Genomic DNA, 14,477 nt, shown 5'->3' on the forward strand with positions numbered 1-14,477 from the left:
ATATAAATTTAATATGATGAAGATGTCACTTCAACTTAAGGAGTCAAAAGATGTGGTCTATACCTAGGAGTCAGCTACTCCAAGATTGAAGAGGAACAATCCCTTTTGAATCTTATATATACCCCCAGCCCCTTTGCTAGCTTCGATCCTCAATAGAAAGGAAGGAAAGAGATTGAGGTCGATGAATGGAATCTGAGTTCTGTCCATGTAATGAATTTTATATGTTTTTTTTTTTTTTCTGTTTTTTCTTTTTCTTTTTGTTCATCATCATCATATATATATATATATAAGCAACGGTACATATTTCGTGCATATTTAGAAATAATTAATATATGGTTAAGGCTGAGAATATTGATATGAAATATTATGTGTGGGTATGTAGGTAAGAATTCGTGGCCAGAGCTGGTGGGAGAAAAAGGTGAAGAGGCAGCGCGAAAGATAGAGCAACAGAATCGCAATGTCAAAGCCATTTTCATCCTCGAAGGAAGTCCTGTCAGTAAAGACTTTAGCTGCAACAGAGTTCGGGTTTGGGTCAATCAAAGTGGGATTGTCACTCAAGTCCCTCTCGTCGGCTAGCTATGCTATATATATGGTGGAAATTTTAATCATGTATGATTAATTTGTAATAATTTCCACTTAAAAACAATAATAATACTCCTAGATAAAATTTTATAATTACCTTTTGTGGCTAATAAATCTCACTGTGGAAATTAAGTGTCATTTACTTTGAATTTGTATGTATAAAGAGTTGAAATTAATTTCTCATCAATTGGGATATTTTTTGGGATATTAACGGTCTTGTTTCAAAAGAACATACTTAGGCTTTCTCCCGATTGGGAAATTACTGTGTTATCCTTGTGCTTCTTCCTTTACAAAAGTTTTGATGTGGGGACAAAAAAAGAAATCTATAAAAATTTTAATAGAAAAATTGCTGCCCTCATGGAATTTACGAAATTACACCGTCCCACGGGAAAATTTTATTTAAATCTTTTAGATTTATTTTAATTATATATTTGTATTTATGTTTTTGAAAAATTATTATTTATGTTTTGAATGTTTTTAGAAAATTATTACTTATTTTTTTAATTTTTTATATTTACTAAAATAAATCATCTATTAGTTTTTATTAATCAATTTTAACAATTAAAAAATAAAATTATATTTTTACAATATTATTCAAATAAAAATATTAATTTTTAATTTTAATTTGATCTTTAATTGTGAAAGCTACTTGACAGATAGATCTGTTATGATAAAATTATAAATTAAAGAGTGCTTTATGATGATTTTAAATGGGTGTAAATAAAATATATCCTATAAAAAATAATAATAAGAAAATATGAAAGTGGGAGAAGACCGAATGGGCGAATTTAAAAAGTCAGCCAGTTGTAGTATATAACATCAATGTCAAAACTTCTTTTGCTTTCTTTAATAGGCGTAGCTACAGCCCACAACTTAATTAAAATTAAGGAAAGAGAGATAAATATAATGAGGAAGATGTTAATTAATTCAAAGATGTGGGCTATGAGTCAGTTACGTACTCGAAGAACAAAACTGAATAGCAATCTTTTGAATATATATATCTATATATTGATTAGAAATATATAAAATTCATTTAATATTATACCATTTTTATAGTTAATTTGATAATTAATTAATTGAATAAATTAATGTTAAATTTTAATAAATTAATTAATTATTTTAAACAAATTTTCATCAATTTCTATTATATTTCATGAATTTAATTAATATACAATTTTTTTTTTATACTTTTATGAATATTTTCATATTTTAATCCATCTATTTTTTAAACCTTAACCATAACTAACAAAAAAAATATATCATAATCAAACTTTTTACAATTAACATTGTGCATAACTATTACATATAAATAAATATTCACATCCACATTTCAGATGCTCTATTTAACAAAAAAAACATTTCAGATGCTCTTTGTAGTCAATGCTAGTAAAAAATAATATAAAAACATAATATATAATTTATTCATAATCAAATTATAATTACCTCCACCTTAGTATTCATTTGGATTATTTTGGTTTTCAATAGCTTGGCACATCCAAGACAGAATTCTGTGAAGTCCAGCCGCACCATTACTGCACCGACAGTGTTAAGACTGCTCAGTCACCATTGTTGACAATGGTGGCTGCAATTAACACCGAAAAATAATTTGCTCAACAATTGTGGGCACCTGTTAGAAGAAGTTGAAAATGGTGGCCATGCAACCGACTTAGTAAGGTTATAAATAGGCCCGTTGCATGCATATTCAAACCAAATAGAGCAAGGCCAATATCATCCCAAGTGAGGAGTACTGAGAGTAAACTCCGAGAGAGAGAGTGTTTAAGTTCCAGAGAGAGCTTGAGATAAGAGTGAGCAATTCTAGAGATAATTTGACAGTGTAGAGAGAGATTCCACGTAAAAATCCTCCACCAGAAAAGTTTTTATTTTTGTATTCTATTTCAAGAGAGTAATAGAATTCTTTTTATTTTTCTTCTCATATTTCTTCTCTAAAGTGGTCAGAGAACCACAACAAGTGGTGTCAGAGCTCTAGGTCAAGAGCTGGGGTTCAAAATTTGAACAAATAGAGCCTGTTCTTCAAGTTGATGTTTTGAAAAGTTGCTCAAATCAATAATTTGACAATACCAGATGAAAGTACTCGACAAAAAGAGAACAACCAAGTTCGTCGGAGAGAAACGACGAGCCTAATGCGCCCGCACGCACCATCTGAAATTTTCTGCAGCAGATCACGCGCCTCACGCCCCGCACGTGCCGTCTGGAGGTTGAAGACGACCACGTCAGCAGGCACGTCATAGCACTCAGCCACATCATCTGCCACGCGACCCGACACATCGTCAGCCACGCAATCGCCATGTCATCTGCCACGTGTTGACACGTCAACACAATCTGCCACGTCATCAGAAGTTTCTGAAATTACAAAACAACCCCTGAATTATTTGAAATTACAGATTAACCACTGTAGTTTTTATATTTACAGGTTGACCTAGAATTTTTATGAAATTACATTTTTGCCCCAAAATTTTTGGTAATTATATTTTGACCCCGGAAGAGTCAAGTCCACCATTTTCAGCCATTCCGGACACAACAGTTAAATCCGTTTTGCCAAATTCGGCTCCATTTTTGGTCAAGCCATAATGTCAATGGAAGAATCATCTTCGGGAGCTATGGTTAAGCTCACTGCCATAAGTTATACACTTTGAAGACCTCGGATGGAAGATCTCCTCAATTGTAAGGATCTGTTTGATCCTGTAGAAGCTAAAGGAGAAAACCCTGATCCCAGCAAAGAAGCATAATGGAAGAAATTAAACAAGAAAACGATCGGTCAGATCAAGCAATGGATCGACCATAATGTCTTCCATCATGTAGCAAAGGAAACGGATGCATATGCCCTCTGGACAAAATTGGAGAACATGTACCAGGCTAAGACTACTCGAAAGAAAGCCATGTTGCTTAAGCGATTGGTAAATCTAAAATTGTAGAGTGGAACTTCTGTAGCCGAGCATACCAGTGAGTTCCAGAGCTTGGTAAATCAACTATCTGCTGTGGATTACCAACTAGAGGATGAGGATCAGGCCCTCCTACTTCTAAGCTCTCTTCCAGACAGTTGGAAGACATTGGTAGTCTCTCTCAGCAATTCGGCCCCAAATGGCAAACTTACTATATCTATGGTTAAGGATGCCCTATTTAATGAAGAAGCTAGGAGAAAGAACATTGGCATGGATCAGTCGCATGCCCTCGTCACAGAGAGAGGAAGACAGCAAAGAGGTAGTCGAGATCGGGGGAGAGGCAGGAGCAAGAGCAGAGGCAAATCTACATATGGCAGAAAATCATCATATAAGTGCTTTCATTGTGGCTTGGAGGGTCACATGAAGAAGAACTGCAGAAAGTTGTTGAGAGAGCAGAGACTCCAAGGTAATCAGTCGAAAAAGGATGGAGAGACACTAATCACTGTTACAAGAGAAGTGGCGCTTTGCTCCACAGAAGAAGAGACATGCCTTCATATATCAACCCAAGATGTTGAGTGGGTAGTCGATACTGCAGCATCCTACCATGTCACCCCACACAGAGATTTATTCAAAACATACAAAGCAAGAGACTTTGGTACGGTAAAGATGGAAAATTCCAGTTTTGCAAAGATTATGGGAACTGGTGATATTCAGGTAAAAACGAATGTTGTTTGTACAATCACTTTTAAGGATGTCCGTCATGTTCTAGATCTTCGGCTTAATCTACTTTCGGGAGTAGCCTTAGACAAGTAAGACTATGACAACTACTTCAGCAAAGGCACATGGAAAATGACGAAATGTGCCATAGTTGTCACCCAATGACATATTTATGGGATGCTGTACAACACTCATGCGAAGATATGTGCAGATAGCCTCAATATTGCAGAAGGAGAGACGTCTCAAAATCTGTGGCACCAAAGACTCGATCACATGAGTGAAAAAGGATTGTCCACTTTGGCAAGGAAGAAGCTTATCACTGTTTGCAAGGATGCTGCACTAGATCCTTGTAATCACTGCTTGTTTGGTAAGCAACATAGAGTCTCCTTCAGTTCCTCTGCATCGAGAAGATCAAAGTTGCTTAGTCTGGTGCACTCTGATGTTTGTGGTCCCATGGAGGTGGAATCATTAGATGGCAACAAGTATTTCCTTACCTTCATTGATGATGCTTCTCGGAAGGTGTGGGTATATTTCTTGAATACAAAGGACCAAGTATTGGATTACTTCAAACTGTTTCATACCATGGTAGAGCGTGAAACAGAAAAGAAGCTGAAATGTCTCCGCTCAGATAATGGAGGCGAGTATACTTCCAAGGAGTTCGATGCCTACTGCAGAAGACACGGCATTCGACATGAGAAAAGGGTCCCTCGCACCCTACAACATAATGGAATAGCCGAAAGAATGAACCGAACCATTATGGAAAAGGTCAGAAGTATGATCAGTATGGCTAAGCTGCCAAAGCCATTTTGGAGAGAAGCTGTTCGTGCCACCTGCTATTTAATCAACAGATCACCGTCAGTACTGTTGAATTTTGAAATTCCGGAGAAAGTGTGGTCAGGTAAGATTCCCTCCTACTCTCATTTAAGAGTGTTTGGTTGTTTAGCTTATGTACATGTATCCAAGGAGCTCAGACAGAAGCTCGATGCAAGATCTACTCCATGCATCTTTATAGGATATGGAGATGAAGAATTCGGATACACGTTATGGGATCTAAAAACAAAGAAGGTTATTAGAAGCAGAGATGTAGTATTCCATGAAAACCAGACAATGCATAAGTGTGTTGCTTTATCCACTACTGAAGCAGAGTACATTGCCGCAACGAAAGCGGATAAGAAAATATTGTGGTTAAAGCGTTTTCTCACAGAATTGGACATCAAACAAGAAGACTACAAGATACATTATAATAACCAAAGTACCATGGATTTGAGCAAAAACTCAATGAATCATTTCCGTACAAAGCACATTGACATCCACTATCATTGGATACTTGAAGTAATAGATCAACAGTTGCTGAAACTGATGAAAATCCACACAAAAGAGAATTCAGCAGACATGTTAACAAAAGTTGTTGCTTAAGAGAAGCTGAAGCTGTGCAGAGACATAGCTGGAATGGATGGCAGATGACCATCAGTTTTTAAATGCGGCTGGAAGGGGAGAATTGTGAAGTCTAGCCGCACCACCACTGCACCGACAGTGTGAACACTGCTCAGCCACCATTGTTAACAATGGTTGCTGCAATTAACACCAAAAAATAATTTGCTCAACAATTGTGGGCACCTGTCAGAAGAAGTTGAAAATGATGGCCATGCAACCGACTTAGTAAGGTTATAAATAGGCCCGTTGCATGCATATTCAAGCCAAGTAGAGCAAGCTCAATATCATCCCAAGTGAGGAGTATTGAGAGTAAACTCCGAGAGAGAGTGTTTAAGTTCTAGAGAGAGCTTGAGAGAAGAGTGAATAATTCCGAAGAGAATTTAACAGTGTAGAGAAAGGTTCCACGTGATAATTCTCCATGAGATAAGTGTTTATTTTTGTATTCTATTTCCAAAAAAGTAATAGAATTTTTTTTATTTTTCTTCTCATATTTCTTCTCTAAAGTGGTCAGAGAACCACAACAAATTTTTCGTAGATATTATCAAAATTATAATATTTCCAGCACGTTCTGTCATTCCAAACATTTAAACGCATAGGCTGAATGATTATTTTTCCAACCGATACATACTTGAGTAAATGCAAGACAAAGTCAACTTCATATTGGCCTCCAGCAAAAGTTTCCAACTTCACCACCTTAAGGTATTGACATGGATGGTCCTTCACTTTGTCAGGTATAAGTTTATCCAACCACTGTAATAAATAGTTGTGAACATTCATGTTTGCAAAATCATTCAAATAAATAACATCAATAATAGAGAGCATCATTAATTTTAAAGATAGAAAAAATTTTATACCATTCCAACCATATTTTTTAGTTATTATATATGGTGATATTTTTCGATATTAACAACAATAATAATAATAATACCTGCAAGGCATTTGCATTCGCTGGATGATTAAATGATGAGTAGCCGACCTGCCACAGATTGTCATGCCCAATTACATATAAGACAAAATCTAGTTAAACAAAAGTTAGCATAGTCAAATGGGAGCGTTCCCTGGAAAGAATTTCAGGAAATACTATTTGTAAATAGTACTTTTTAAACTGGTAAATAATATTTTAGCAGGCCTATATAAATAGTTTGGATTTTAAAGTTAAATAAAAAATAAAAAAGAATATTTGTAGATACTGACCTCCACCGAGAAAGTATTCGAGCAAGGAGCTGCTTCAAAAAAACCCGGCAAACGGTGAATTGGTATTTGAAAACAAGGCAAACCCATTTGCAATTTTAGATGCTCAACCTTGCTCATTGATTGAGGAAACTGAGGAAACGGACATGACATCCTATTTGTGGAGACCTAATTAACGAATTAATTAAGTTAAACAAAATACACAAACATAAACATAAACTTAGATATATTCCAAACACGAAAACAAAAATAAAATAATTAGGAAATTAAGGAGGAAAATAAAAAAAATAAAAAATAGTGTGCCACCAGCATTTGCAGAGTAAGTTTGTTGATTTGATCAAGTAGGGTGAGATAGGGGTCAAATTTGAAGTTCTTATTTTGGATGCCAAGAATTAGGTGGGAGAGATTTGGGGCAAAAGATATGTTAATGCTTTTCAAAGATAAAGCATCACATATTCCCATTGTGTTGAGATTCTTCGCGGAGGATATTTCAAGGTGTCGCAGATAATGGCACATTCGTAACACCAAGAAGTTGAGATTGGGAGCAGAAACAATTTCCAACTTTTTAATTTCATAACTTTCAGAGAGAGAAAAACGTTCAAGAAAAGGAGAGTTGGAGAATAAACGGTGAATGAAGTTTTCAGTGACATCTATTCCAACCATACCCAAATCCCTGAGGCAATGAAAATTATCACCCACAAAGTAGCGTGGCCATAAGTATTAGTCGAAAGGTTCAAACTTAGCTTTTTGACTTGTTTTTTGGCAGCAAAATCCATCCATGCGTTTATATGATGACAATGATCTGAATTTAAACTGCAAACTTTTAAATCAAACTCATCCAGAGTTGGTGCCTTGTACAAGTTCACTGCTTCATTCACCGCATTTATATTCTTGTTTATCAAATCCTCCCTTGACCACCCTTTTTCCAATTGGTTTATATTGTCGACATTAAAATCCAACCTAGACCTAGTCGTAAGTGTAGTCTTCCAAATCTTTAGCCAACGCTGAGAAACCAAACTCGCCGCTGCCGCTTCTTCCATCTTCAAACAACATAATTGTTTCCAGAATTTCATCTGGCAACTTACTCATCATGTCTTCCTCCTTGTTTTTCTCCTCTTGCTGCTAAATTAACGTTTTCAATTATTATTATTATTTTTTTCATCAAAAGTCAAACTAACAACATTACATATAGGAGATTAAAGAAAAAAAATTTAGAACACACACACACAAAAGCATCATGTTGCTTTTTAATAATAAAATGAAAAAAAAAATAAATTAAAGAATATTCTTGAAAAAAAAAAATTACCTTCAGCCTTCACTTTTGCCCCTTCAACATCTGCCTCTCCAAAATATTTTTATTTGGCTGATCGGAGAAAATTCGTTCCTTCAAAGAGAAAATAAAACCATTAGCATTTTTTCTTTTCAGTAAAAAAAAAAAATAATAATAAAAAAAAGACCTCTTAAACAGTTAAATACGTTAAGCCTCTTTTTCCCCTTCAACATCAACCTCTTGGACATGTATTTATTTGGATGGATCTTTAACCTGTATATATTTGACTGGTCGGAGAAAATTCGTCCCTTCAAATAGAAAATAAAACCATTAGCATGTTTTTTTTTTTTTTTAAATAAAATAAAAAGAAAAAAACCCTTAAAAACAGTTGATTGCCCTACGACTCTTATTCCCCTTCAGCATTAGCCTCTTCGACATGATCTTCAACCTGTGTTTATTTGGCTGGACGGAGATAATCTGTCCCTTTGTTATTTGGCTGGAGAAGAAACAGAGAATTTATTTATCTACCTTTCCTTTCTACGGCTCTTCTGAACGGCCAGCGGCTGTCAACAACATGATCTGAACTAGATCTCCTTTTTTATACATTATTTATCTAGACCCGTTGGGTAAGAAGACATAACTAGATTGGAATTGAGATTAGGATTAGGATTTGGAGTAGGATTTGATGTAAAAATTGACCTAGCTCTATATTTGGATCAATAGGATTTGACCCTTTTTTTTTTTTTAGTAATTAATAAAAATAAATATAATTTTCCAATAACTTACTTATTTTTCAATTAATTCAAATGATCTAAATTAGATTATTTCTCTGTCTATAATTTGTTTTAAAAAAAAATTAAGCTATCTAGTTTATTATATTATTACTATTAATTATTCAAATTATATATATTATTTTGAATATTCAAAAAAATTCTTAAATACAATTTATATATTGCTAAAAAATAAAAATAAAACTCAAACATTGAGAGGAAGAAACAAAGAAAAGGAAGAAAAAATACGAAGAAAAAGGAAAAAAAAAAAGTCGTGGAAGAAAAATAAGATTAAAACAGATTATTAAAAAAATAAAAAAGAAGAAGATAACAAAAACAAAACAGGAAAAAATAATAATAGAAGATAAAACACAAAAAAAAAAAAAGAAAACAGGAGAGAAAAGACAAAAAAATAAAAATAAAAATAGAAGATAGAAATGCAAAATGTATACAACATATAAAAGAAAAAATATATGCGCTACGTGTCAGCATATTTTTCCTTCAAAATTTCTCTAAAATCATTATTTTCAGTTTTATTTTTTTATTCTATTTATTATTAGTTATTATTTATTATTCATTATTTTATCTTTTATGAATATAATCAAATATATATAAAATTAATTTTTAATATAAATATCCATACTATCAAATAATTAATAAAATTAATAATTTTGAAATAAATTGATAATAAATAAAATATTTGATTTTATTTTATTGACCAAATATATATTTATGGTCTAATTAATATGCATATATATTATAACAGAATTATACATATATATAGCTTAATATTAGATGACCTAATATATATAGCCTAATATATATTACAACGAAATTGTGGCATAATTGTGGCCTAATATATATATAAATAATGTCTATTTAAAGAAATATAAAACTAAAATAAGAAAAATATTGACCTATTTAATTAACCTTAAAACTATTTAAATTTTAATTATTTTATATGAAGATAAATATCAATTACCAACAAAATCATATTTTTTTCAAGATTATTTGATTTGTAAGCATTATTTGTCATATAAATTTATTGATGCGTAGATATTTTCCAAAATATATAATAGCTACTTTATTGATTTTTTTTTTTTTCCTTATTAAGATGTCATTGAAGAAGCAAAATCAATTAGGTTTCCATATTATGTTTCAAATAAACAAATAAATTTTTCAGAAAATAAGAATTACAATTACAAAACTTTACCAACAAAATCACCTCTTTCCATAATTATTTGATTTGTAAGTATTGTTTATCACATAAATTTATTGATACGTAGATTTTTCCAAAATTATATTTGTGTTCAGTATTTAATCCGATCTTTCCACCAACAGAATTTTAATATTCTTATTAAATGTAAAGAATTATCTTACTAGAAGAAATAAAAACTAAGGAATGAGAATGTAAGGAATTACTAAGGCCCCATTTGGAATAATTTCCTATGAAATATGTAAAATAAATAAGCTTATAATTCAATTTTAATGCATTATTATGGTCATGGTATACGTTGATATACCCTATAAATTTATTCTCTAGCATGCCATTTTTAGATTTTCCTTTTAAAAGAAAATTATATATCAAATATTAAAATAGAGAAACACATAATTTTTTTTTCCTTTTTACTTTGTTGTCTATAAATTTCTTTTTTCTTTTATTCTCTTCTTATTTTACTTTTATCGGGATTAAAATAAAAATAGATGCCACAAATGAAAAGTTTAAAATGCACAAAAAAGGGTGCCCCAAATGAGTTGGCGGTCAAGCATGCACACAAACAAAAATAAGTGAGATAATTAATTTCTATTGAGCATTTAATAGGATAAATAATAATAATAATAATGATATAATAATCTATATAATATATAAGGTAAAAGAGTCAGCAAAAATTTTTACCACGCGTCACCCTCATGCTCATTCTGTCCCCTCCAAAATCATTAAAAAAAATTTAAAATTCAAAAATAAAATTACTTTAAAAATTCGACAATATTAAAATCATTATCATATTAGATAATGGAAGAGATATAGAAGATACTATTATTTTATTTAAATTAAATTTTTTGTCTAATCAAATTAAATTTACGGATTTAAGATACGAAAATTAATTATTTACAAAGAATCAAAAAATATATTGGAATTTTAATTTTAATTTCATAGATGAAAATTATTATATAAATATATTTGAATTTGAATTAAATCATATAAATATATTTGGCTTTGAATTTGAATTTGAATTTTGTATATGGAAAAAATTATATTGGTAAATATTTTTTAATTAAACTTCATAAATAATTTAACTTATAAGGTAAAAATATATCTATAGGATAAATAATTAAATTACATTATGAGTATTTAATATATAAAAATTAATTATTTACAAGGAATCAAAAAATACATTTGAATTGAAATTTAAATTTTATAGATGGAAAATATTATTTAAATATATTTGAATTTAAATTCAATTATATAAATGTATTTGAATTTAAATTTATATTTTATAGATGGAAAAATTAAATAAAAAAATTTAAATAAAAAAATTATATAAGTAATTTTTGAATTTAAATTTCATAATTTAATAATATTATATATAGGAATAAAATTTATAATTTTTAATAAATTTTTATAGTATAGATTGAAAAAAAATTTAAATATATTTATTCATGTTAAATTTTTAAATATAATTAATATTATAAATTATATTTAATATCATCTATTATGGTTATATAATTTATTATAACTATAAATACCGTATATATATATATATATATAAATAAATGCTATTAACAAAATAAAATAAATGAAAAAATATGTGGGCGAAGGGTACGGAAAAAAAAAAAGAAAAACTGGAAGGTAAATTTTGAGTGGGATAATTTTATCCTAAAAGTCGGGGTGAAAAAATTATATCCGGGGCGGGATAACTTTATGGATCCAGAAATTTTATTTTATATTTGCTAGAATTTTTATTATATAAGTTGTTGCAATATTTAAAAAAAAAAAAGAAAAAAAGAAGGTTGTTGCATCAAACATAAGCTTAGGACCATTTTATCCTTATCTTAATCCCAATGAGACTATACGATTTTTTTTACGACGGTCGAAAGGTAAGCGACAATTTATCTATCATCATTCGATATGTGTGATGCACATCTGACAATAACAGACCACTATAGCTACAATATGTATTTCTTTTTTACTGGCCCACAATATGACGTTTGATTTCATTCGCAATAGATACATGACGTAGTAAACTACCCAATACACATTATATTTGACATGTAAAAGTAGAATAAGTAAATAATAGATGGTAATATCAATTTACACGATCTATTAAATTATCATATGGTATATTATATTTTTTTTAAAAAAAGTTTATGCATTCTCCTTTCTATGCCTGTTTAATATCCAAGAGTAAGATGGTCTACTAAAATAAAATATATATTTTTACAATAATAAAGTTAATTTCAACACAATACCCTAAATTTGCCATAATTCAAAATTAATCCCTCAATTTGTAAATATTAAATATTTGATCTGTAACTCTACCATTTATTTTGTTCTGTCAAAGGGTAGAAAAATCATTATACATTATCAAAATAAAAATATGGCATTGGAAGTGTATAATTAATAATATATATATATATATATATTTTCCATGTAACTTTTTCACGCCATTTTCTCCTCTTTCCCTTTCTCCTTTCTACTTCCTATTTCCATTTCCTTTCTCTTCTAATGACACAACATAGGCGTTGCAAACCCTAATCTATAACCACTCCTCAAATCAATGATTTCACCATATTAAATGTTATGTCCAATGGAAACCCTAATCTATAACTACTCCTCAAATCAATGATTTCACCATATTAAATGTCATGTCCAATGGCAGGAATGGAAGATTGGAACCATCTTCTGCAAGAAGGTCGCTTCATCTGGGTTTGGCATCACCACTTTATATAGCATTGTCCCACTATCTTTACTCTCACCCTCTTTTTTTCCTTTTCCTTTTTCAGTTTTTGCTTTGCCTTTAGTTATTTTGATTTGAGCTTCTTGGCGTATGCTCTTTTTTTGCTGCTGAAGAAGAATTTCTTTGTGGGTAGTGGGGGCATAGGTTCGAGTGGTCCCTGTCCAGTTCCATTGTTAAATTGTTTTATATTTACAAAAAAAATTGCAAGTTCTATTGGTAATTATTTTATATTTACCAAAAACAAAAAATTACAGACAGGTTTGGATACCCCTTCTCAAAGCAGATTCTGATTGGCGCAATCATGGCTCCCAAATTGTAAACAAATTAGTCGAGGATGGCATTGAGCTTTTCGTATAATTGTGCACTATAAATTCTTTGTTTTAAAGTTAGATCGAATATTGATAATTAAAATCTATTTTACAAGCAAGCATATGAGTGCCCTAATTTTATTATGGAGAACATAAAATTTATAAATTTCATATAGAAATCATAAAGCCTAGAGCGGCCGTTCATTTATAATTTGTGACAAAATTGTCAAAGATATGTTCTTTTTTAAAATTCTAAAATGACTCTTTACAATTTTATTATTTATACACTACTATTTAAATGTATAAAAATATAAAATTACTTAATACAATATTATTTATTTCTAAAATATTCCTTATTCATATCATCTTAAAATTACATATCTTTTACAAATAAAAATTCTTTTTACAATTTTAAAATAACTATATACAGTCTCATAAAAATTAATTTTACTAAAAGATTTGTTATATTAAAATATAACTCTAGATGTAATTGAGCTTTTAATCTGGTAGGATTAGTTTGAATGATGTAATTGGATAATTTAAACGCTTTATATTTAGTCGAATATATATATTTTAAGTGTTCTAAATGTAGCTTTGATATTTATTGTAACAATTTTCATACGGCGAATATATATTCATAGGGTGCTTGGTAGTATACTTCTGAACAACTTTGAAAATGTTCAGTTATGTACTATTTTTTGAACTTTTTTTTTAGAATGTTTGATCGTAAACTTTTAAACATCTTTAAGATTCTCAATCTTGTATTTTTGAACTTTTTTAAGATTGTTTAGCTATATTTCTGGACATCTTGAATGTTTTAATTTATTATTTTGAAATATTCAGTTCTAAATTTTTGTACATATTCAAGATGTTTGATTATAAACTTATGAACATATTTGAAATATTTTAATTTGTTCAATCCCACAAATTTATAACTTTTTTTTAAAGTATATTTTTAGATGATTCGATTATAAACTTTTGTTAAACTTTGAAGTTGTTCGGTTGTAAGCTTTTGAAGTTATTCTGTTGTAAACTTTTGGACAACTAAAAATGTTTGGTTGTAAGCTTCTGAACATATTAAAGTTGTTCAGTTGTGTGCTTTTGAACATCTTCAAAATTATAACTTATTATTTTGGAGCGCTCGGTCATAAACTTCTGTCCGAATTTGCAAATGTTTGATTGTGATCTTCTGAATGTTATCATTTTGTTTAGTTGTATACTTCTGAACATGCAATTCCACATAGGTACATTTTTAGATGTTCGATCGTAAATTTTTGTACAACATTAAAATATTCCTTTATATACTTTTGAATATGTTAAAATTGTTCGATTATAAATATTGGAAC

General features: G+C 30.2%; 1 protein-coding gene across 15 annotated transcripts; it reads right to left on the reverse strand.

The window, feature by feature from the left end:
• Positions 1-1,953: 1,953 nt before the first annotated feature.
• LOC132805392 (uncharacterized) lies at positions 1,954-8,915 on the reverse strand. Of its 15 annotated transcripts, none has more exons than XM_060820222.1 (8): positions 8,496-8,905; positions 8,301-8,402; positions 8,131-8,208; positions 7,490-7,943; positions 6,828-6,992; positions 6,562-6,609; positions 6,262-6,383; positions 1,954-2,943 (listed from the first exon to the last, which is right to left on the reverse strand). In XM_060820222.1, the coding sequence occupies exons 4-8, from the start codon at positions 7,895-7,897 to the stop codon at positions 2,934-2,936; spliced, it is 753 nt and encodes a 250-aa protein (XP_060676205.1). In that variant the 5' UTR covers positions 7,898-7,943; positions 8,131-8,208; positions 8,301-8,402; positions 8,496-8,905; the 3' UTR covers positions 1,954-2,933. The 15 variants fall into 15 exon arrangements, 12 of the variants coding, with proteins under 12 accessions (XP_060676205.1, XP_060676203.1, XP_060676204.1 ...); XM_060820220.1 differs by lacking the exon at positions 1,954-2,943 and adding an exon at positions 5,445-5,816 and having other exon boundaries at positions 8,496-8,906; XM_060820221.1 differs by lacking the exon at positions 1,954-2,943 and adding an exon at positions 5,452-5,771 and having other exon boundaries at positions 8,496-8,904.
• Positions 8,916-14,477: the final 5,562 nt, after the last annotated feature.

Source organism: Ziziphus jujuba, chromosome 9, assembly GCF_031755915.1.
Source record: "Ziziphus jujuba cultivar Dongzao chromosome 9, ASM3175591v1".
Lineage (NCBI taxonomy): Eukaryota > Viridiplantae > Streptophyta > Magnoliopsida > Rosales > Rhamnaceae > Ziziphus > Ziziphus jujuba.